Genomic DNA, 25,296 nt, shown 5'->3' with positions numbered 1-25,296 from the left:
AGGTTTTTTTTTAGGAAAACTAATGAAAAAAGCTTGAAAACTTTGAGTTTTAGGAGGGTGTATTCAATTGAGAATTTGAAAGATTTTAATGGATTTTTATGGAGTTTAATTGATTTGTAGAGATTCCATGTAAAATTTTGATTCAAATCCCTCGAAATCTCTTGGGGAGAGGTGAGATTTGTGGATGCTCAAAATACACTACGAAATCTCTTCAATTCCCTCTAATTCCTCAACTTTCTCAAATTCTTTAAAATCAAATTCTAATTGAATACACCTGGAATGTTATAAACTTCTTTAAAATTCTAATTGAATACACCCGGATTTCTAAGGATTTTCATAAACTATCTTAAAATCCTGATTGAATACACATTGAATTTCAGAGAATCACTTAAATTCCTGATTGAATACCCCTAGATTCATTAAAAGAATTAAAATCCCTCAAAATCCTAATTGAATACACCCCCCTTAATGATAAGGACAAAATAAAGGGTAAAGTGAATAGTACCAGGATTGACTTTTTAGTGTAAAAATGTGATTTTTCGTTAAAGTGAACAGTACCGGGTGCTTTCGTTAAAGTTCCCTTTTTTTTTTAGCATGATCTAAGATTATTTATTTACTTCAAATATTTGACTTTCCTTGTCAATTCAAGCATATAAATGCATTTAAAACGTATAAATCGCATGTAGCACGCCGTGATTCAAAAATACCTTGTGCACGCACGTGCACGAAGGCTAGTGACATGTTAAGATGGGGCACTTCATCACTGTTTTAGTGTGCTCAAAGTTGCAGCCCACATAAATCCGAAACAATCACCTCGGAACAGGCTATCATGAAAACCTCCTCCTCTTAAACACCTATTCAGAGCCAAGTCAACACATTATCTATCAGTCTTTGAAATCAACTGAAAACTAGACGACCTGATCGTTTCAACACTTTCAAAGCTATGAGATGAATCACGTTACCAGTTAAAAATGAGGCTGATCAATCAGGCTTATCTTTTCTTCGAATGGTAGCCTCAGAAAGCAATCTGCACTCTCCATTTGAAGCTTTTTCCTTGAGCTTCAAGTTACTCTGGTCGCCAACTGCGTCTGCTTCTGGTATCCAAAACCCAGGATGGATCTCCAAAAGTAAATGCAGTGCCATCCCATGTCCACAATGCTAAGGTTGCTTCCCCTTTTGAGACTTGACAAAAACCACCTGAAACCAACTACTGCAATACCGATGCTATTTACATCCCTCTCTTCCCATCTTTCGCATCTCAAAAGCACAGGTTGATGCCAATCAGAAGGCTGCAAAAGTGTAGAGCGAGTCCAGTCAGCAAAAGGTACAGTTAACTCAAGGAGCCCTAGCATTTTGTAAGAACAAAAAACACAGATTTCACATTGTTTCTTGAAGCATCCAAAGAGAAGGATTATCAATTAGAGAAAAAATGAAAATATATAATGATTAACAGTTAAAGGAAGTGATCCCCCACACCTCTTTTCTCCACCTGAACCCCTCTCTTATTTCTGCCGTCAAGGAACAGAGATATAGAGAGGTGTGCAGAGGAGAAAGGGATGTGTAGAGAATTAGAATCACTTCCCAGTCAATTAAATTGGCAGGCTTCTGAGAACGTTACCGTCCATTTAACCTTCCCATGATATGTGTAAATTGTGAAGTTCCTTCCAAGATGATCTTATAAAAGTATCAAATATTAAAATAGCTTACTTTAATGGTTTAGTGTGCAAAGCAAGTCGTGAAATGAACGCATGCAAAAAAACTTTCAAGACGCATTTTCCATGGTAAATCATAACAATGATACTTGTGTTCTAAGATAAACCATTTCAAAGCAGATAAACAGCGAAGAGGAAACTCAATTTTCTTATGCTGTAAAGTATGCTACAATGCTAATCCAAGGACAGTCAGACAGACAACTCAAACCATCATTTCTTCATTATGTTTGAGCACTTGGCTTCATTTATAGTCCTAGACACAAGGTACAGGTGTGTCATGGAAAATTAACAAGTTGTGGATAAATCAATGGCTATGATTCACCATGAACCCCGACTGTTACTCCTGTACTATAGATGAAATTACCAAAATGTATATAAACATTGAAAAAAACATTAAACAAATTTTTTGCCATATTTCTTTAGGGAAAAGTTCATAAAAGAAGAATTGGTTAAAATAATAACTCTATGACTCTGTCTCTTACGCTGACAACTAAGGACCTCAAAAGCAATATGAGTGCAAGCAAAGTGGCAAAAACCAAAACGTTTTAAGCGAACAATGATGCATGTATATAAAATAGCATAACTAAAAACCCCAAATGACATTATCAACCTAAGTGAATTAAGAGGTCAATAGCTTCAAATCCTAAGAAAGCCCAACGAATGCTTCTAGCAACAATGACATTTTTAGGCAATTACTGATGCATTCATTTGAAGTAACAAAAATAAAAACCTACGAAGCCAGTCATTTATCAATTAAAGTGACTGAAGAGTTCATACGATGCATGGACACGGGGAAAACTCAACGTATCCCGTATCTGACACGCAGGGATACGGATACGTACAAAATACGTGTAGATACGCGCCCGATACGTATCGGAACGAAGGGATACGTTCTTTATTACCAAGATACGCGTATCATATTGTCGAGATACGCGTATCATATTTTTCGGATACGTTTCAAGCAAAATCAGAGGATAATCAGAAAAAAAATCCAATAGATCCGCACAGAATCGTGATTGATTCGAATTAGATAACTGAAACGATTGTTTAACTAAAAACCAAAACGATTTCGGACCTCAGAAATCAGACTCATCTGCAATTGCTCCGTCCGTCCGTCGTCTCTATCGTCTCCGTCTGCAACTGCTCCATCGTCTCCATCGTCTCCGTCTGCAACTCCTGGTGAGAGCCCTTCGACTTTGTTTTCACTTTGTTAATTTTGAAGCTCAATCTGATTGCAGAACCCCTCTGAAATTGAAAGAAACATGCTGCTCTGTTTTTATTCGAAGCTAAAAGCCCCATTTCTGCTTTAAGCCATTGACTAATTCAATGTATCTGTTATGCAAAATTGAAAAAGCCAAAACCACTTTTGCTTTCTGTATAATATATTATTTTGATCTTCGAAGATCAATCAATGGGGTCAGATGGTGTGCAATCAGTAATCACTTATCTGTTATACAAAATAATATTATATACAAAATACTCGTGCCCACTTTTGCTTTCTGTATATAATATTATTTTGTATTTTGTATATTGTAAATAATATACTATTGTGCTTTCATGATATTTAGATTATAATATTTTATGGATTTCATGATGTATTTTTTAATCTCTTAAGTTAATATAAATTTCTCATGTAATAGTCTCTGTCTATACAGTGGATTGACTCTTATTGTTTATATATTTGATTCTTACAATTTACATGTTGATAATTTAGGAAAATGAATCATCCTGATAATCATGCGAATGCTAATGTCAACCTAGTTGAGAATGTTGAAAATGATCATGGTACACTATGGAAGTATGTCAAAAAGCTCGAAAGAGTGGAAAATGGAAGAGGAGGTAGTGTGTTTCAATGCAACTATTGTCAAAAGATTTTCAGAGGATCCTACTCTAGGGTCAAGTTTCATTTGTTAAAAGTGTCTGGAAATGGGATCGTCTCTTGCAATAAGGTGTCTCTTGCAATAAGGTTACTGATGAAGCTCTTGCAGAAATGAAAAAGCTAGCTCGAGAATGAGGGACTCTTTCTTTTTATTTTTTAAGTCGTTTGGATGTTCTTTTTAGTTTTTCAAGTTTGAAGACTAATTTGTTTAGTGGATTATCTTTTAAATGTTTGAAGTTTATCGAAATAAATTTGAACTTGAATAGTATATTTGAATGCTTATTTTATAATATTTAGATATATTTATTTATTTATATTATTTTTAATTGCCGTATCCTTGCCGTATCGTGTCTTCATTTTTAGAAATTTGACGTATCCCCGTGTCGTGTCGTATCGTATCTCCGTATCCGTGTCCGTGTCCATGCATCATGGGGCAGAACTCAACAAAACCAACCTAATTGGGAATCATTTTATTCTCATGGAAGAACAGAAATCTACAAACTTTCTAAGAACAAAGAACGAATGTGTTGCCAAAAATCTCATCCACTTACATGTTTATGTGTTATCTTGTGGTTATGCTTGTTTTGATATGTCTTTTCTGTTAGTCTTTACCTTTGGATTACTTCACAATTAATGTATATTTTTTCGCGGATTCTACAAATAGGAACCTGCATTATGATGTAATCAGATCAGTTGAGTTTAATACATTTTTCTTTTATCTTCTTCTCTTCTTCATATCTTCCCCCTTTGTTATACAACTTCATATTGTACTTTTGTCTGGTCAGTATGTTTGTGGAGCCCACTTCCTCTTAAGATACAAAGGCAGAAGAAAACTAATGACAGATCAGATTAGTGGTCAACATTACATGCACAAGAAGAGGTTTACCCATTGATGACTACAGGGTAAAGCTGGAATCTTCAGAGGATTTAGAGCACCAGTCTATTCTTCAGAAATATGATTAAAGCTGCCAGTCATCACATCCAAAGAATCTGGTCAAACATTTAAGGAATCTCACTCAATATTGGTGATATATAATATGTACATATATATATGTATAATGTAATAATATTGCACTTAGAACTTACAATCACTTTATATTAACTTCGGATATCAAGATTATGATATCCTTAAGAGTTTGAGTACAAAATCATATTGTATTCAGTTAGCTATGCTATAAAATGGATAACAATGGTAGAATTTATCCAACTGGAATAAAGAATTACCTGCAACCTAACACCACCATGTTTTGTCCAAGTCTAAACAGCATTTTCTATCTTCCCCATATGTAAACGGCATTATTTAGTGAATCCCAAATTGTGGAAATAAACTGTTTTGACAGAAGCTTCTCATTAAATCACCAACTTGTATGGTTTGCCCTGCCTGCAGATAACAAACATATGATCCAGTAGCACTAAGGTTTAATCAAACCTTCCCCTCCACAATTAGTCCATGCTCATGCATCAAATTACATATAAAAAGATTACAGGGACTATTCTCATGGAAATACTTAAAAGTATAATCTAAATAGATTATTGAACTGATAACTTGTTCTTTCCATATCAACTGGAATTATGAGTTAGTATCGTTTGTTCAAATAAACAAAGACATAAAACTGAATTTTCTAAACGCCTCTGTAGCTGCTTAAGAACAAAAAAAATCAGACATTTGAGCCAGGAAACAAGCACATCCGTAAACATTACAGTTAAGATAAATTCAGCAAAAACAAATCAATGAAGCTCCACAATATTCGTATCTGCAACCTAAACTAAGAAACAAGAAGTAATTGCTTATAAATAAGGTCAAGTTTACATGTCCTTCAATCGGTTATTGAATACGTTCATCTGCAAAGAATCAACCTGTACCCAATATGTTATTGAATACATTAAGTATGACCAATCATTACATGTTTAACAAGATCTGGCCCAGAACTCAATTTATAACACTTACAAGAAGTCTGAAAAATTATCATATACTAACTTTAGTCAAAATACAAAAAATGCACATAACAGTTACATGCATGCAAATTTAAAGAAAAAATGGTCCAGAAATAAAACAAAATTGACAGAAATAACTTGCCTTTAAGATTCTTTCGGCATATGATTCCTTTCCCTGGTTCAGATACAGTTGCTAATATGCATCTATAAAAGAAACATTATAGGCCAATAAGATTAAATATGTAATCGGCTAAAATTTCAGAAGTACAAGAATGGCAAGATACAAGGAGACACCAAATTGCAGAAAGAGAAAGAAATCTAATCAGTACCATGTGGTGGTCCTTGAAACATCATTCATTCAGCATCCTAACCTTTTGTAAGTGTGCCCGTATAAAGCCCCATAGTTTCCTGGGCAATAACATCTGGGGAAATACCCCTCTCCTTCATTTCACCAAATAACTGAATTGCTCTATCAATATTCCCTAGTCTAAAATACCCAATCATGAGCACAGTGTAAGTCACAGCATCGGGAATAACATTTTTTCTCTTCATTTCGTCAAACAAGAAGCTGGCAAAATCCATGCGCAAGGACTTACAAAACCCATCTATTAAACAGGTATAAGTAATTGCATTGGGCAAATGGTTATTCCTCAACATTTCATTGAACAATGCCCATGCCTTCTTCATGTCTCCAATTCTATAAAACCCAGCAATTAGAGATGTGTAAGAAATGACATCCACAACCAAACCCCTTTCACTCATTTCCTTGAACAAGTTATAAGCTTCACGCATTTTGCCTCCATGGCAGAATGTGTTAATAAGGATCGTATATGTTACTGCATTGGGCATGACACCAACTTTCAGCATTCCTTTGTACACAATCAAAGCCTTCTTTGTACTTAATTTCTTTGCAAAACCATTCATAAGAGTATTATAATTTGCAACTTCTGGATGTATATTCCTCTTGAGCATTTGAGGGAAAAATTCCCACGCTTTTTCGGGTTGCCTTTCCTTGCACAAACTCTTGATGACTGCATTATAAGTATATGAGTTAAGGTTTATGCCTTGGTTGTGCATCTCATACATAAATTTCAAGGCTTCCTTCAGGCGTCCTTCCCTACAGTACCCTTCAACAATAAGAGTGCAAGTGATGGCATCAGGGCGCACCCCATCAGCCACAAGATCACGAAAAATATCCAGTGAGTCATCCACCAACCCAATCTTACAAAGACCACATATCAGTGAGCTATAGCTAACTAAAGACGGTTTAATTTTATAACGCTCCATTTCTTCAAACAAAGTGAGAGCAATCTCAATATCTCCTTCCTTGCAAAGTCCATCTATCAAAATGGTATAGCAATAAACATCTGGTAGTGTCCCATATGTCTTCATTTCTTCCAAAACCTTCAAAGCTTCATATGTTTCACCATTTTGGCAAAAACCAAAAAGTATGGCATTATAACAGTAACTATTAAGAGGTTGATTTCTGCATCTCAAGTTCCGAATAAAGTCCAAAGCAAACTCAACCCATCCAACGTTACAAAGTGCATGAATATATTTGGTGTATATCACAACAGTTGGGTGTTTCCCACTCTTCTCCATTTCCTGAAGAATGTCGGTCGCTTCATCTATATCTACACCCTTCCCTTCATGTCCTTGGCAGTAAAAGTTCATCATAATAGTGTAAGTGTAAACATTAGGTGAAGGACCATACTTTCTTAAACATTTGAATAAACTTCTAACAGATTCCAATTTGTTTGCTTCAGCCAAACACTTGAGCAAAAAATTACAAGACCCAATGTGTGGTTCAAGCTGCATGTTTTTGGTCTGCACAAAAGCATCGACAGCATTCTCAAGCATCGAGTTGGCAGCAAAAGTCATAATGAGGGCATCAAATACAAGAGTTCTCGCTCCATTGTGAGGTGAATCAAATAAATATGGGAACAACCCAAACGCATCATACTTAGCATCTCGATAATAGCAAACAATATCACTGAGCAAAGACTGCACTTCCATTTTCATCCCCGCCAATGCAAAGACATGAACAATAACACTAAATGCGCTTAAAGAATGGGAAAAGCCATACTGCTTCACAGACCTGGAGAACCTCAGGTCCCATGCAACCTCCCAATCCAAAGATTTATACACTCTGGTAACAACCGGATAAAGTTTCTGCTTTCCCCGAATACTGGACCTTTCTCTCACAGCTTTAATCTCCTGAATCACATAGGCATCAACCGGCAATGGGTTTTCCTCAAACACATGGGCATCTGTCGTCAACAGCGCAGATGCAGTGGCGTAATACGCTCTCAAATACCCCTTCTCCACAAGAAACAGTGAGTTTCGGAGAAAACCCGAATCAACCAAACATGATTTGAACATGGGCGGATACCCATTACAACCCTGTCAACGTTCTTCAAGTAAAAGGTAACACATTGCCTTATCCCAACTCTCCGGGTTGGCCAAAGGCATGCCTGAACGCAAAACCCAAATCAAAGAACTGAATTCGTAGCCTAAAATATCAATATTTCCCAAAAAAGCTAGTTTGCGGTAAGATAAGTTAACTGAACTTGTACCCTAAGTTTCAATCTTTCCCCAAAAAAGCAAGTTTTCGACACCATTTATATCAACCAAAATCTAGCAGAAAGAAAAACAGAGCAAAAATTGGAGGCAAACTTGAAGAATTGAGATTACATACCTCGGAGAGAGATACAGGACGAACCCTCCAACCGAGAAGTCGGGCAGTAAAGTCGCGAGCAAGCGGCCGGCGACGCTGGAGAGGAGACGAGAGAGAGAAGTCGAATGAATTGGGGGTTTTGCTGGGTAAAATTTTAAACACTAACCAAAAACCTTTCGAATTTGCCCCGACAAGTGGCCCAATAAAATAATGGCATCTGTCACTCTTAACTCTTTAACAGAGGGATTGTGGGCGGACTCGCCAGAGAAGTTGGGCGGGTTCGGGTTGATGCCGGGGTCGACCAAGACGGAGTGAGAAGATAGGAATTGAGTGAGGTCTCGTAGTGTTTGGTGACGGAGATAGCAAGTGCTTTGGGAGAGAGTTTTTAAATGAAGTGTAATAATATTATTGATCCACGTATCGTGGTGAGTAATTACTTGAAATAAAAAACGTATAAGGATTCTCTTCGGATCCTGGGGTTTCACGTTTTGTCCGTTCATCGTATATTGTATAATCATAAATTATTTTAAATTTTATTATTTAAAAATGAACACAAACAGTACTTGAGGAAAACTGACCGTTCGATATACGATGAACGAACACGATTCACGAATCTTCGAGATCCTCACAAAGAAGATCCAGATTCATAAAAAACCACACAATCGTTTTGTTAGGGCCCCAACTGCCAATAGAGGCAGCATCTTCGTCTCCCTCGATCCCAATCGGTGAGAACAAACCCTGAACTTCCAACGTTCAAGAATTTGGACCACGACGATCCACAAGGCTCAACACAATGACGAGTGGAGCGGCACCACCCCCATGAGGCACCACCGTGGCAACTCATGACGAGACCCGAGCCCAAGGTGAAAGCTTACCTTGCAACCGCAAGCCCAGACCTATGCCATTTTGCAGCAGCAGACCCAGGCCCGGGCAACGAGGGAATCCAGCTCGACTTAGCGTAAGTAAGCCCAAACAGCAGCAGCCCAGGCCTCGCGGGCCCGAGGCTAACTCAAGCCCAGCAAGCCCTAAGGCCAAGTTGTGTCACTTCAATCTACACAGGCCTAAGCCCAAGGTAAGACAACCTGAGCACTAACCTGGTGGGAGCCCAGCACGCTCTTGAGTCGAGCCTAGGTCCAGCACTCACGTGCGCTACATACGGACCAGCCCACTCCTGTGGCCTCCCAAGTAGCTCAAACCGGTCCAAGATCGGTTCAACCGTCCTAGCTTTAGATTTCTAGACCGACGATTGAACCGGGGGTATTTTTACCCTATTTCTCCGTAGGTTCGACATTTCCCAACTCAAATCTCGCGCCTGGAGTCCATTACACTTCCACTACTCAAGAAGATGCATATAGTCAAAGTTCTTCCAACCCAAATGGTGAACAACACTTGTCTCGACAAGTCATGAAGTTGACAAGCGCCTTTGCACATCAGACGACCTTAGTGAATCAGCTCTTACAGTGCACCGAGATACAACATGCCCTAGACGAGGTGTCTCAAAGTAGGACAAGGTAGACAAAGAACCTCTTTAGCAGCGTCCCAGTTAGCAGCCACTCGACCAGCCACGAATTGAACGTTCCGACAGTATACACTCCCGATTAGGCCCTCGAGATAGTGTATACTCTCATCTAAGACTGCGGAGGAGCGTGCACTCTCGGTTAGGCCTACGGGCAAGCATACACTCACGGTTGGGACCATACTCTGATAATCAACATGAGCAACCTTCAAGGCGAAGTATTCATTCGTGGTTAGGCTTGCAAAGAACATCATCTACCTTACATTGGAGTAAGTAGCACGATGAACGGAAAGAAGTAGTCACTAAACCCAACTTAGGTTCAACGGCAACCTATGAAAAATTCACTCGCTTGCTAGGAATGTACCATATACATCACTGTCGCAACATAGACGAGCCAAACACATATAAGAGCGGCCTAGACTAGCAGGTCAAGACCGGGGGCAGCCGAGAGCTACGCTACCCCAACAAAAGCAAATTCAAGAAGAAGTAGAGAGGCTCATGACTGAGCAATTGCACGATTTCCAACATAACCAACATAAGTAGGTCACCATTCACAGACGAGATCGAGCAGGCAGAACCTTCATGTAAGTTCAGCATGCCATATTTCACATCTTTAAAAAAAGATGGAGATCCGAATAGACACTTAAAGCATTACCAAAGTACAATGGTCTTTTATCGAAATAACGATGCTCTTATGTGCAAGATATTCGCCACCACTCTACAAGGCGATGTGCAAGATTGGTTCCATACCTTGCCACCACAATCCATCTGGAGTTTCAATGAACTTTCTTTGGTTTTTCACCAAAGAATAGTCATCATACTGCTCGATCGAGAAGAAGTCCGACCATTTGTTCCATGTCAAAAAGAGCCCAAGGGAGTCGTTCCATGACTATGTGAAGAGGTTTAAAGCAGACAAGCCACCCGAGCAGCCTTGAAAAGAAGTAACTGAAAAGAATGAGGACAGGAAATAGTATAACAACAAAAAGCAAGTAGGAGGCCAAACGTAAGGATCGATCCATGACTAAAGAAGGCCCAACACCCAAGAACTACTATAAAGTTCTTGATCCTAATCCACAGGATCATCTGAGACATCAAGAACGAACCATGGTTCAAGCTACCGAAGCAATCAAAGGGAGATACTTCCAAGTTGCACCATACCAAGTATTGCACATTTCATCGAGCCCCCAGTCATACAACTGACAACTGTTACACTTAGAAAAACTATGTAGAGAAGTTGGTGAAAAAGGGCAAGGTCGACACATACTTGGACAAGTCAACTGGGTAGCCTATAAGGAAGACAGGCGCCAACGAAGAACCATCGACCACGACAATCTGGATTAATGGCATCTTCTCGAATCATAACACTTTGGGGGCCACCAACAACTCTAAGAAGAGGAACATCCAACAGGCTCTACTAGTTTCACACGTCCAGGTAGTTAACACCCAACCTGGACCCATCATTGGCTTCATCGAGCATGATGTCGAAGGCGTCGATTTCCCACATGATGACGTACTAGTGGTATCTGTCCAACTAACACAATCTATAATCGACAGAATGATGGTTGACAATAGCAGCACAGTCAACCTACTTCAACTCTTAGTCATTCAACGGATAGACTTGTAAAACACGATCATACGTCGAGCGAATGTATGCACCAAATTCAATGGTCATACCTCAACTGCCATCAGTGAAATAACACTCAATGTGAGAACACCCCCAGTAATCTCAAAGCAGACGTTCACAATAGCTAGCGACCCATCTCCTTATAACGGGATTCTAGGTCGGCATCAGCTAGTGAGATAAAGCGCAGTAACCTCTATCGAGTATCAAAAAATTTGATTCCACATCTCGGGATGAGGAGTCGAAGATATCAAGTTAAACCAGGCCACATCTTGATGATACACTGTGCAAGTACTGAATGAGTCTAAGAAGAAGTCTTTTACACCCGTAGAGGCTACTGAAGTGTAGAAAGATAACTCTACCTTAACCGAAGACGAGTCAATAGACGCCAAGCACATATTTCCTGACCCAAAGTAGCGGTCAAACCATATCAACAACTTAGCAGAAAGTTTTGACATCCTTAGAAAGTACAAGATAAAGCTTAATCCTGCCAAATGTACATTTGGAGTGTCTTCAAGCAGATTCTTAGGGTACCTAGTAACCCAATGAGGAATCGAAGCACATCTCAAGCAGATCTGAGCAATCCTAGAAATGAAGTCTCCAATTTCCTTGAAGAAGATTCAAAGTTTGACTGGATGATCTGTGAAATCCCATATTTTTATAATATTATTTGGAGATATTAGAGTGAATTGTAAATGTTTACTACATTTCAACCATGTTAGCCGTTATGCATGTTGCAAGCTAAGTGATTTCATGCTTACAATTACATGACTAAGCTTTATAGCTTAGTCAAGTGGACTAGACAAAGAGGATATGGCTTTGGATTTGCTTACAAAGGACATGTGAGTATGTGACTCATGAAATTTAAGCAGGAGGTAGCCATTTGTGAGAAGATACAAGTGCTTAGTGAGCATTCTACATATTGACTATGTGAAGCTATATAGGTGGACGTGTCTTCTGGTTTTTCTATGCAATTGACACCTCATTGCCATTAGGATAAGAACCGGTCTTAAGTTTCTATATTTTATTAGTATTTTTACTTGGTTATTAAGTTTACTAACCGCCTCCTACTAGTATAAATAGGAAAAGCTCATCATCATTTCTATTCAAAACCAAAATAAGCACTTGAATGAGAATAGGATGGCATGCAATGCATGCATTAGTTTATGTAAAGATTGACGTCTATATGCATACATATAAATATAGTTCTATAGAGATTAGAATTGAAAAGAGATTGGAAGAATTACATGGCAATTAAGGAGTTTGCCCAAGTATGTGAAGTCAAGTTTTGCGGTAGTGATATGGATCTTTGTTTTAGCTTTGAAATCCAGATAGGGAAAATAAGGCAGACCTTTACGGAAATTGATTTTATTAAATTTCGTAAAGTGTTATAATATTCTTGATCTTTTTGGTTGATTAATGTGGTTGGATTTTAATTGGCTAATTGCTTCAGTTAAGTGTCTACTTGTTATTGGTTATGGAATTATTGTTGGAATGTTATTCTTTGAGAATATACTATGATACATTTGAAAATGAAACGACAATATTTGTGCATCATTCATGTTGTGAGATGTGGTTGGAACTTTAATGTTGAGATTGGAATTCGGAAAATGAGGGTAGTTGGAAATGATCTTTTGTGTAGTTGAATCTATTCATTGTGAAACCAGTACCAGGTGAGCCTGGTGTGCACATTAGAAGATGACATCAGCGGGATAATTGTTGATATCGGTGATTTGGGCTGGAGATCAATGAATTAGATAAGATAACTAGCAAAAGGGGTTTAAGAACTTGAGATATCGTATGAGGGTTGGTTTCTATAATAGAACATTTAAACCACCAATGCAGTGGTAAAATGAATGGTATGGGACGTGCAGGTCCGCGTTTTTTATTAAATAAATTAACAGGGGTAGCTGAAGAGGTTGCATTGCATTCATGCATTATTATCAATAATGATTTGATATTTGGCTATATAATTTCATGACACTTAATTTAATACTGTCAATTTACTATGGTAAGATTATGTCCCTATTGAGCTGTAGAAACTCATCCCTCTATTGTTATATAGGTTTACGAACTAGACATTTAAGAGAGTAGGTAAGATGAGGCCAGATTAGATTGGAGAATAGGAAGTTCATTCATCTATTTACTATAGGTTGTAAAGAATTCTTGATTTGTTTAAGAATCTGATAGGATTAAAAGCACACCACAAAGAAGCACACAAATGTCCTATTGATTTTCCTTATTAACACTAAGATTTGTCAATTGTAGCATATGAAAATAAGGATCTTTCCCGCAAAAGATTGTTTTATCTAACTACTTAAAATGTCACAAAAACTGGTTGTTGTCCCTACTGACCAGCCACAGAAAAATAATTATTAGACCGACTTACACTTATCTAATTTCTAAGAAATTTTAAATGAAGACACTAGACACAAAGAGTTATACTTCTACAAATATTTGGGATTTTTGGAGTTGATTTTCTATTTAAATTAAATTGAACAAAAACAGAACAGAAACAAATTTTAAGTAGTTCACAAATTAAGAAAAACGATTTAGGGGAATTGCTATCCACCACCAAATAATCATGCAAACATGTTATGTTTCATTCAAATTCCTTTTATTTCCGGATGAAGATGCTCAAGTTGGCTCAATGTTAGAACTCAACCTATTACTCTTTCTTACGTATTATGTTAAGAGAATGGCGTTTTCAACTTAACTTAGTCCCTAGCATGCAATCTAGAATGGCGTGTTCATAGATTTAACAAGCATAAATTATTAAGAACGAAAAGAGTTTGAGTCATTATAAGGCATTGTAAGTACTGGCGTTGTCTTACTTATCATAGAAATTGGTTCACATGTTAGTCGCAGTTAACAAGTACTACTCTAGAACATATGTAGGTCCTCATTCGACAAGGGCAGGCACACACATATTCATAGCTTTAGAATCCTAGATATGCTTACTAAGTATGCATTCGTAGAAAACACATAAAGTATTCATCAATGAGACAAGTAGTGAATCAATTTTCATCCATTAATAAAAGTAATTCAAACAAAATGTTATAACAAACTTGCAATCATATTCGGGGCTTCAAAACAGCCCCTAACTACTAAAAATTTAGTTACACATTATTATCAAATAAAACCAAAAGAAAGACATGAGTTTGAGAAGATAAAACCGAGAGAAGAGAATGCCAAGATTTCCTCCTTCCTTTCCGCAAAACTGCCTTGTCCTCTTTCTTTTCTATTTTTTTTCTTTCTTTCTTTCTCTTCTTTCTTCAACCCTACAACCTACACCCTTTCCCATTTTTAACTTGCTACCCCATTTTCTTCTTCTTAACTCACCCACTAACAGCCATTTAGTGATGGCAATAAGTGGGAGGAAATGGTAAAACAATTGTAACTCTTTGGGTAGCCTTTATGCCAATTACTCCCACTTAATCATCATCTTTATTTCCATTTCCTTTGATATTTGAGTAGGTATCAGCTGGCTTGTTCTTTGCTGAATCAGTTTTGGCTACTAGATTTATTGGGTTTATTGCTTTCATTGTAGTTACAAACTGCCCAGTCTCTTGTGAACCTTTCAGTGTTAAAAAAGCCATAACTTCTTCTACAAAAACGATATTAACAATCAGCGAAATGCTCCAGAAAATAGACATCCGTAGCTTTCCAAGCATATCTAATTCATTTTGAGCTGTTCACAACTTGCTTCCAAAGTTAGCTGACTTGCACAGGCAGTTTTGACGAATTTGTTACTTAATATCCAACTTGGGCTATTTTTCTTTTCTTGGCTTGACAAATCCCACAAAACACAAAAACAATGTAAATAGCTAAAAAATATAAGGAACTAACTAAGAAAAGACAAGTGAATTTGATGTAAAATATATATAAATATGAGCTTATCAGAATCATAAGTTATTTTTATAAAAAGAAATTTATTTTCCAACCCATATCAATTTCATTTTATTTATTTAATTTTTAACTCATGTTTCGGATTCTGGTTCGAGTTTTTGTTACCGATTATGGGTTCAAAGAGTGACATGATTAGCCGTGCTCAACTGCTCTCTCGTGGTCCACCGATCGAAGCAAGCTTTTTTCAAAGCAATTAAGAGGGCACAACGAGACAAATGAGATGATGAATGCGAAAGAGCTTTCCAAGACCTGAATAAATATCTCACATCACCTCCCTTACCATCCAAACTGAAAGCAGCGGAAGACTTATACATCTACTTAGCAGTCTCGGAAGTAGCGGTAAGCTTTGCCCTCATACGAGAAGAGCTAAGGGCTCAACTACCTATATTCCACAATTTAAAAGCTTTCCTCGATGCGGAAACCAGCTACCAGAAATTCAAAAGCTAACTTTGGCAATAGTTGTTGCAACTCGGAAGCTCAAGTTATACCTTCAGACGCACATTGTCATTCTCATGACGTACTATTCCACCCAATCCAGACACGCAACGATAAAGGCACAGACTCTGGCAAATGCAAAGTTTTCTGACAAATGCAACAACTTAGCCTAAAAGGCGTGCCATGGACAAACGAACACTAGAAGAACACACTCAGAAGTAAGTTTTGTCCTTGTCACCCTAGAAGATTCTACATAGGAGCAACATGTACTGACAGTAAGCACCACCTCCTGCTGTGCGTCACATGACCCCCAACCCTTGCTCTATAATTCAGCTTTAGAGTGACCCAATACCAGTAGTTGAACATCTCCTGCTACTTGTATCATGGCCCCAGCTCCATGGCTCCTTACCGCACCTCTACGCCTAGCCTAAACGACGCAATAGAACAACCCAATGACGCTTCAGAGGCAACCAAACACGCCCTAGCCACGCATGCTTCACCCGACGCAGACTTCTAGCATTTGTACGTTGATAACGCATCCAACAACAAAGGCTCGGGAGCAGGCATAATCCTTGTCACCCTAGACGGTTCGATGCTCGAGTAGGTAATCACTCTAGGCTTCAAAACATTTAACAACAAAGCAGAGTACGAAGCCCTACTAACAGGCCTCCAAATGGCAAAAGACTTGGCAGTGAAAAAGCTTACAATTCATTCTAATCTCCACCTAATCACGGCAAAACATCCAAAGATAGTGTAGTACCTAGAGAAGGTACGAAAGCAACTTGAGGCATTTCAAACTTACACTCTCACTCAAGTTACGCAGGCAAACAACGCACACGCACTAACTGGCCTAGGCTCCGCCTTCGACCACCAACTCAAATGCTCTATTCCGGTGGAATATCTAGACAAGCCAAGCATAGAGGCGGAGCCAGCAACCGAGGTGTCATATGTTAGTACAACTCCAAACTGGCAAGATTTCAATATAGACTACATGGTCAATGACACACTCCCTATGGAAAGATTAGAGTATAGAAAGCTTCAAACGAAGGTAGCACGTTACTACATGTGGAACGACATTCTCGTTCGAAGATCCTACACTGGACCACATCTCCGCTACCTAACGCCTCTCAACGACCTAAAGGTTCTAAGTTCAATCCACGAAGGTGTTTTGTGAAAATCACTCCGGAGGTCGATCCTTAGCACAAAAGGCTCTTAACAAGCTACTACTGACCTACTATGCATCAAGACGCTAATGAGTTAGTACAAAAATGTGACCGTTGCGAATGCTACAAACCGGTACTAGCATTGCCTGCCAGTGAACTACACCCGTAGACGAGTCATTGGTCGTTCCTGTAGTGGGCAATCGACTTGCTAGGGCTAATGTCGCCCGTTACTAGGGGTAGAAGCATGATGATCGTGGCAACTGACTACTTCACCAAGTAGGTAGAAGTAGAGCCCATGACAACCACAGCTTAGACGAACATAGAGCGTTTCATATGGAGAAACATCATTTGTCAATTTGGCATCCCTCAATCCATCATCACAGACAATGGCCCACAATTCGTAGGCAAAAATTTGGCAAAGTTTTTCCAGAAATATGGCATCAGGCAGCATATGTCCATGTCGAGGTATCCCTTAAGCAATGGGTAAGCCAAAACATTCAAGAAGATGATTCTCGACTACCTCAAGAAAGCCTATTCCGATAAGTAGGGAAAATGGCCAGATAAACTTTCTGGATGCCTATAGGCATATCGCACAACCAAACAATGAGCAACTGGTGAGACTCATTTCTCTTTGGCATTTGATTCAAAAGCAATCATTCCTCCCAATGTCATCGTGACAAGTATCAACATTCTACTGCCAAGCATCGAGCAGAATAGAAAGGAAATAAACACAAACTTAGATCTGGTAGAGGAGAAATGCTAGAAGGTCATCACCCGCATTGCAGTCTACCAGCAGCAGCTTATCTCCAGCTATAACAAAAAGGCCAAGATTCGGTAATTTTAGCCTAGAGATCTAGTCTTACATCACTGCTCGCAGTGGAACACCTACAATCTAAGGAAGTACCATGCGTGACCTCCCGTTACATCAAAGGCTAAATACTTAAGCAGCTCGATAGGCACCACCTTGCAAGCCAATGACTATCCAGTTGTTATGCAGTTCCTACGTTACAGCTAAGTTTTCGTTCGTTTCACTCATTTTTCAATGAGGAATTTAGAAGTAATCTATAACTTGGCTCGGCTACATGCTTACAACAACTGATCACTCTTACACTTCAAAAGAAGACAACACCCTTCTTAGGGACTTATCATAGGAATTATGCCCTTTTGGGTTTGGTCTCCAATGTGGGGGGATAAACTATACACTTTGAATATCCAGACGTGGATGAGTCGGGCTGCCCTGGTGTAACTAGGTGCACAATGGCTTGTGCCGAGATTCCTAGAAGTAGCCACAATGGTATTTTTCAAGGCTTATCTAACTGAAGGATTTTGGGTCTCTTGGCCTAATCTGTGGGGAACCGGGCCTCGAAGACGGATAAGGCACATTACGCAGTACACTCTATAGACGGCTGCCCTGGAACCCTAAAGCTACTACCGAGTGCACTAAGGTAGCCTACGGTTTACAGAAGACTACCTACGACTTGCCCTTCGAGTAGTAAACTGCGCTAAACTTATATAATTGCACTTTTTGTGAAAGGTTAAATAATTAGTGTGCATATACGAAGCTCTATCCACTGCCAACATGCTACGCAGTCAATAAGTTTCACCTTTGCCAAGCGCGGAATGATCGTCCAGATCTACACTAATTCCTAAAATGTTGTGATACTTGCTACGCAACCCATATAATTGGTTACATAAAGAGTAAGGAGTTTTCTTGGACCTTTGCTTACAAAATTCCATACAACCGCGTACTTTTGATATAAAAGGTTAGCGAATTACATGACCTAAAAATCTTTAGTATGTTATGATGTAGGCCACACAACTCAAGGGATTAAAGAAAGCCAATGTTAAGAGCCAAGTGGTCACGCGAACTCGTCTGCTTCTGTAAGTAAGGAGTCCAACTACTGACCCTATGGTTAACAACTTTGCAAAAGTTTTAAACTAACACCTATGACTACATAGGCTACGAGGGCCTGTCTGCTTATAGAAAAGTAGCACGCCTGCTGCTAGTCTATAGGTCAAAAGTTGGGTGTAAACAAAAGAAACGAAGATGAAGAAAAGTGACTAAAGCAAGTTTATTAAATTTTCTAGCAAAATTGATAGACAAATAGTAAAGGCCGAAGAAGTTCAAGCAAAGTAAAAAGCAACAAGGAAAACAAAGAAAATCCTAAAGGATACCTAGAAGATTACTCTTCAACATCTTGGACATCTCACGACTACTCGTTCGCCACACCTTCAGCAGTTGCGACACTCTCAGTAACGGCATTGTCCAGCGTTTCACCTCTTGTTGCCCCAGCCTGGGCACCAACTTCTCTGACTACTCCACCAATGGAATCCTCAAAAGTAAAGGTAAGCAAGTCTTCCAGATAAATAGAGAATGTCTCGAAGTCTTTCCCAGCAAACTCAGAGTCAAACGGTCTACCCAAAAGATAATCTACATAACCCAGCTTGAAGAAATCAGCCTGACTTTGAACAAACAAAGCCTTAAGCCCAGCCTTCTCACCCTTCAGCTGCTCATTCTCCTCGAGCAGACCAACACTGACGCGCTGCAGCTCATCTACTTCTTTTTTTAGACTTTCGTTGATCTTTAGTACACCTTGGAGTTCCAACACTTGGGGTTCAAACAAGTCGACAATCTTCTTGAAGTGGATCACTTGATTATATGCAGCAATCAACTCTTCATCCTTTGCATAGGCAGCGGAACGAAGTTCAGAGATGGCACGCTCAAGATTTTGAATCTGAGGTATGTAACATCCAATCTCATTCTCTGCACTTCAATACTTATCTTGGATCATGTCAAACCTAGTTTTCAAATCAACGATCTCTTGGCGAGTGGTCTCAAGCTGCAAAAAAGTGGGAGCAGAGATATTAGACCCCTTCAAAGCGACAAGCTCAAGACTCCAACCTCTTGATCTTCTCAGATGAGGAGTAAGTTTTGGCTACCATAGTCTTTGCCACTTGCTTAGCATCCTTGGTATCCTCTTAGTTAAGGAGCATAGACTCAGATGTTAAAATCATCATTTTCTACATCATAGCAAGCAGAGCAGTCCTCATATATTTCGTCTTATGCTTAGCAAATGAATTTGGGCAGACAACCCTTTTAACGCCATTAACAAGCTTGGCACATGCATCTATGTCTTCAAGTAGATTTGGTTTCAAGAGTGCATAAATCTCAGCAGCCTCTCTAGAAACAGGCTTGGTGGATTTCTCACAACTGCCCACGCAAGCAGTCTCATCTTTCTCAACAGGCGAATTAGTCTCAGCAGTGAGGGGAGTGGGCTTTAGTGCCATTCTAACAGCAGGGTCCACTTTATCGCTCTTCATAATAGCAAGTCTCTCCAAAGGTGAACCAGACTTAGCCCTCAACAGACGTTTTAGCATAAATTTCGACACTAAGGGCACGACGGAACCTCTACGTTGAGCAATCATATCAGCAATCATACTAGCCACCTTTGGAACGGCAAACGTCACTAGCTCATATTTAGCAGCCTTATCTTTCTTCCCCTTGGAAGAAGTCAAGTTAATCACAAGCTTATCAACAGCGGGCGAACCCTCATGAGCAGCAGATGAAGTCTTCGCCTTTTTCTCAACCAACATCTCTTGAGCATGTGGGGAAAATCTCATTTTTCCACCTTTATTCGCAGCAAGCTCAACGACAGCAATTAGGCGAGCCAATACTTCCGCCTTGATTCGCTTTATCTCTTCTCTCGGGGGCAGCCCACATTTCTCTCAGCGAAGAGGACTAAGTAGCCAATGTCATTCACGATACTCAGTGGGGATACTTAGAGCAACATGCACCTTCTTCATATCTGAAGAAGTCTTAGGAGTTAAGCCGAATTTCAAATCTACAAAAGCAGAAGAGGGCAATCAGTAAATCAGAAAGCAGCTCACTAAAAGTACAAAGCAGCCTAGAGATTAAGCAGTCTACTTACCGGTGATGAAAACTGTCTGAACACGTAGCTCAGAAGAAGAATCAGACTTCCACTTTCCACTTGTCTTCAAAGCCTCATTGGCCCAATCATGATCTCCTTTGCTCAAATGATCAAAGAACCTATGATGAGATCGCAGCTGCCTAACTCATTCTATGTGGCTTATGTCAAAGAAGTACCAAAATTCGTTGACGGTCAAATCCAAGTCAAAGAATTGGCTTAGATTGAGGAACCCCACCAACACACGGACCGCGTTTGGAGAACATTGAGCGGAGACACACTTCATGGAGCAAAGTACTTCTTGGAAGAAATGCGGCATAGGAAAAGTAAATCCCAACACAAAGTAGTAAGGGTGAAACTTGATGGCTCTCCGAGCCCCACCACATAGCTCATAGCTGCTACCTTCTTTGACATGCTTCAAACGCACCCCTGATAGAATGGGGTGCCTATATGCCTCAAGAAAGTCTCTAAATGAATCATCGGAGCTAATTTTGAAGTTAGCAGCCTTGAAATAGCCTACCTTGCTCAAGGACTCGCCTTGACGATACAACGGCAGTACACCATCATCACTTTTGTGGCCTAAAGAAGACATGCTCAAAGAAATTTTACAAAGATAACAGCCGAGGAAACCCAGCCTGGGCTAGCTCATATTTCTCCCTCTTGGCTCGACATGCTAGGCGGCCCAGCGCACCAAGAAGCCCAGCACGCTAGGCAGCCCAACGCTCTAGATGCTGCTTTCTTCTCAGCCTAAAGGCCTTGAGGCCCAATCCAATAGAAGAGGGTTGATGCCCCTACGCCTCCCTCATTCTCTCTCCAAGAACGGGCCTAAGCTCAGTGGCCCAAGGCCCCTCTTTCCTCACTCGCTAGCACAGGCCCGTGCCCAATAAAAAAATGAGAAAGAGGGTCCGCGCCTTTTCGGCTTAGTCCAACACACATCATGGCTCGTGCTAGGTTTAGCCCATCGCCTATCAGCTCGGCTCAAGCCGAGCCGCTCTTGGCCCAGCCAGCCGCCGCCGTCGCACCAAGCTGACATCAGCAAACCACCCACGGCAGCCGTGTTGTGGCTTTCCATCCACCTTTTCACACCTTCTCGACCCCTGTTTAGCTAAATTTCAAGCCTCGAGTCTCCCAAAAATTACGAAGACAAGGAAACATTAATTTTTTTCTTACCTTGGTGCAGCGTGAAGACAAAGAAAGCAACAAAAGATGGTCCTTTGCATGGGCAAGTGTAGAAGATTGCTAGGGGATGGGGAATAAACATCCTCTAGCTTTCTCTCTCTTATAGGGTAGAATAAATCGCTCTCTGAAGTTGATTTAATCATCTACTTAAGGTAGACTTAAATAGACTTTGGAAGTAATTTATTTCCCTTTCTTAAAATGATCTAATTTCCAATTAAAGAGGGAATCTACATCAAAATAGGAAACAATCCTATGTTTCCTAAAACAAGAAAAGATATTTACACCTGCTGCCCTATCTTGCAAGCAGCCCAATAGGTGTGGGGGCATTTGTGGAGCGAAATAATCAACCAAATTATGGAGGCGACACGTGGACTTTTGGGTAAAAAGACAAAATTACCCTTGAGACATACCAGGATTCCCACATGCGTGCAACAGACAATAACAGCTCAATCAAGGTCAAGGGAGATCAAAATGGTATTTATTCAAAACCCTCTCTTCACTCCTTATCAAATCCTCACCCACAAGTAACTTCCAATTGTTCTTTTCAAATTGGGATTAATTACCAAATTAATTGCAATATATTATTTGATATAATATCTAGCAATTAAAGCAAAAATTCCACCATAAGTGGCCGATCCCTATTTCTTGAAATAGGGCCGGCCACACCCCTATATATAGTCTCACATTTCTCTAAAAACCTAAGTTCATTGTCTTCCTAAAATTCTCTGAACACTTTCTCTTTCAAATTCTAACTTTGGCATCGGAGATTCTTCAGCCAAAGCCCCCCATTCATCGTGGGCGTATGAAGCTCTTGGCCTTGATCTTAGGTGTTCTTATTTTGCAGGTGCATCTCCGTCAAAGGAGTACAAGGCAGAAATTTGCACCACAATGTATATCACATATATGATGGTCTTGAAGCAGTGTATGAGACAACTAGTGTCGCAAAGCATGTGAATTCATAAGTTTAAATGTAAGTGCATCCTTACAACGTGTCTAAATCAGTTGTGTTTCATGTATATCTATAACTGTTGTATTAACATGCTAGCTGAAACATATGACTAAATGCATGTTAAAAGGGTGCATTACAAAATCAAGGAATATATCGTATTCAACTCATGAGTTATATCTGAAATAAGACATATATCAGGATTTAATTTGGTCTTCAAGCTCACTGCTACCCAGATTTTGTTTGCAATTTGTTTTATAAAACTAGTATCTTCTCACAATATGTTGATATGCTACTGCATGCTCAATCTCTATTTGGACTAGTTAAAGTTTTCAATTTAATATATGTGATCAAACCGAATAATTGATATAAATAACTAAAACTGGAAAAATCATTCATATATATCAAAATTTAGTTGCCTAATATTTTGCAAAAGTCATGCTAGAATTGCTTTCAGTTTTTCAATTCTATAGCAAGCTATTTTTCTTATCATGCATATATGGAACTAATGCATGGTTAAGATCCTGGATGAAATTAGCTTCACATGTGTTAAAATATTAGGTCTAATTAAAACCGGAAAATTGTATGTTTTCTCTAACTTTGCTAAATAAGCATGCTCTTCAATTGAAATTTTTAGTATTAAGACATGCTAAAAGTTATCATAAGATCAATGTTTTTGAGATGTTCTTGGGTGAATGGGACACAACAAAACCGTTCCATTGATTCAAGGGTTGCTAAAAATTTCAAAGTTTAGTTGATCGAATTGCATTAGTAGTCATAATAATATGACTATATCCCCAAACAAAGGTGTGACTAGTCTTATTGGTTCGATTACTAGTGGCTTAGTGTAAAGTATGGATTATGTGAAGCCTATGATAATTGATTGCCAAACAAAGGTGGATAGTTTTCATGTCTATATTTTGCTCACATGATTTATATTTTAACACTAAAAACTAATTAAGCTGCAACCAAACAAAGGTGTGAGTTGTCTATGGGGTATTTGTTCATTTGTGAATATAAAGTCTTGGTAGTTCTATGTTTTAAAGTTATGAATGCTTTTCATATGAGCCCCTTTAAATCCCATATTGGGATAGATAAAGCATGACATAGAATTTGTTTGGTCTTAAGGCTTCTTGGCCAAATGTAACCTTCATTGGTTTAAATTAATTTTTGGATAGAGATACACGTTTGATTAAATTTGTCTTAATTCAGTTCAAAAGTGGCATAATGCAGTGTATTCAGAGATGGTGGTATGTTTATCTTGTTAAAAGTTTTGGATTTCTTCAAGATTGGCTATGTGATTTAATGTTTGTTATGTGTTGAGACTCTTCTCAAAATTAAATGGAGCATATGTTGTTGAACACATGAAGGATAATCACAAATTGCCTAAGGTACACATTGAAATCTGCTGCTATGTTGTTTATTTGCATATCTTTATGGTCCAAGATTTATTCATGATAAAGCTATATGTTGAAGTAGACGTCTTAAAGCTTCTTTAGACACCAAAATTACGAAAATACATGAAGAATTGAATTTTTGGTGGTTTTATCAAGTTGACATAGATGCACAGAATTTTTCCTGCCGGAATATGTATTTTGAAATTAACAAACGACTAAGATATTAACCACCAAATGACTTAAAAATTGAATATATTCTTCAAATATATTTCTATTATTAGAATGCAAAATTTTGTGATTTTTGGTTGTGTATTTTATTTATGGGGGTTTTATTAGTAACCCATGCTCAGTTGAAAGTATAGTCTGGCAGTTTTCATTATTTCAATTGAGTTTAACAAACGAATGATTGAATGACCTTAGAATGACTTGAAATTTGGATATGTTGTCCATTTCTCGGTGAAATCTCTTGCATTTCACTGTTGGAAGCTAAGCAGCTTCTGAAGTCGAAGCATCGAAGGCAGCAAGGAGCTACCAAGTATGGTTGTTGTCTGCATCAAAGAAGAAAGAAGAAATGAAGGGTTTTAGTCCCAACGGCTAGTTTTTCAGTTTAAATGTATGTATGAGTGTGTGAGTGACAAGTGTACACTCCATATTAGATCACTTAAAACCCAAATGAAAGGCTAGGATTCAATCTGGAGTAGTAAAGCTGAAATGGTTATTAAGCCTCTTGTCAATCACTATTTAAACAAGTATAGGTTATGGCAATGTACCATACCCTACAAACATTCACCTACTTAATGAAATTATTGTTGCTGCTCCTTGCACAGCCTTTGAAGCCGTCAATCACTTCTCAAAATCCTCTTCATTCTCTGCTAGTTTCTGATCTTACAACTTTCTGGGTGTAATTTGTACAAGTTGAGATCTTTGGGAGCACCTACGTAGTGTCCTCAACAAACTACCCTGCAAATGAAGGGATTAAGTAGTAGCAGTGAGCTAAAAGC

The 25,296-nt window shown here is 38.9% G+C and overlaps 1 protein-coding gene and 1 long non-coding RNA gene across 3 annotated transcripts; one reads left to right on the top strand and one right to left on the bottom strand.

Annotated features, from left to right (window-relative positions):
* Positions 1-696: 696 nt before the first annotated feature.
* On the bottom strand, positions 697-8,547 carry LOC126600341 (pentatricopeptide repeat-containing protein At1g63400-like). 2 transcript variants are annotated; one of them, XM_050266924.1, is made up of 6 exons: positions 8,225-8,547; positions 5,856-8,000; positions 5,665-5,730; positions 4,816-4,968; positions 4,478-4,581; positions 697-1,289 (listed from the first exon to the last, which is right to left on the bottom strand). In XM_050266924.1, the coding sequence occupies exon 2, from the start codon at positions 7,906-7,908 to the stop codon at positions 5,893-5,895; it is 2,016 nt and encodes a 671-aa protein (XP_050122881.1). In that variant the 5' UTR covers positions 7,909-8,000; positions 8,225-8,547; the 3' UTR covers positions 697-1,289; positions 4,478-4,581; positions 4,816-4,968; positions 5,665-5,730; positions 5,856-5,892. The 2 variants fall into 2 exon arrangements, 1 of the variants encoding a protein (XP_050122881.1); XR_007615426.1 differs by lacking the exon at positions 5,856-8,000 and having other exon boundaries at positions 8,225-8,542.
* Positions 2,491-3,859, top strand: LOC126600342 (uncharacterized). Its single transcript, XR_007615427.1, has 2 exons — positions 2,491-2,891; positions 3,427-3,859. It is a non-coding gene; the product is annotated as an uncharacterized LOC126600342 (long non-coding RNA).
* Positions 8,548-25,296: the final 16,749 nt, after the last annotated feature.

Source organism: Malus sylvestris, chromosome 14 (genome assembly GCF_916048215.2).
Source record: "Malus sylvestris chromosome 14, drMalSylv7.2, whole genome shotgun sequence".
Lineage (NCBI taxonomy): Eukaryota > Viridiplantae > Streptophyta > Magnoliopsida > Rosales > Rosaceae > Malus > Malus sylvestris.
This window is presented reverse-complemented; position numbering and strand designations above follow the sequence as displayed.

Coding starts and splice junctions, on each gene's coding strand:
- LOC126600341 (XM_050266924.1), bottom strand. CDS start 7,908: ATGTTCAAATCATGTTTGGTTGATTCGGGTTTTCTCCGAAACTCACTG.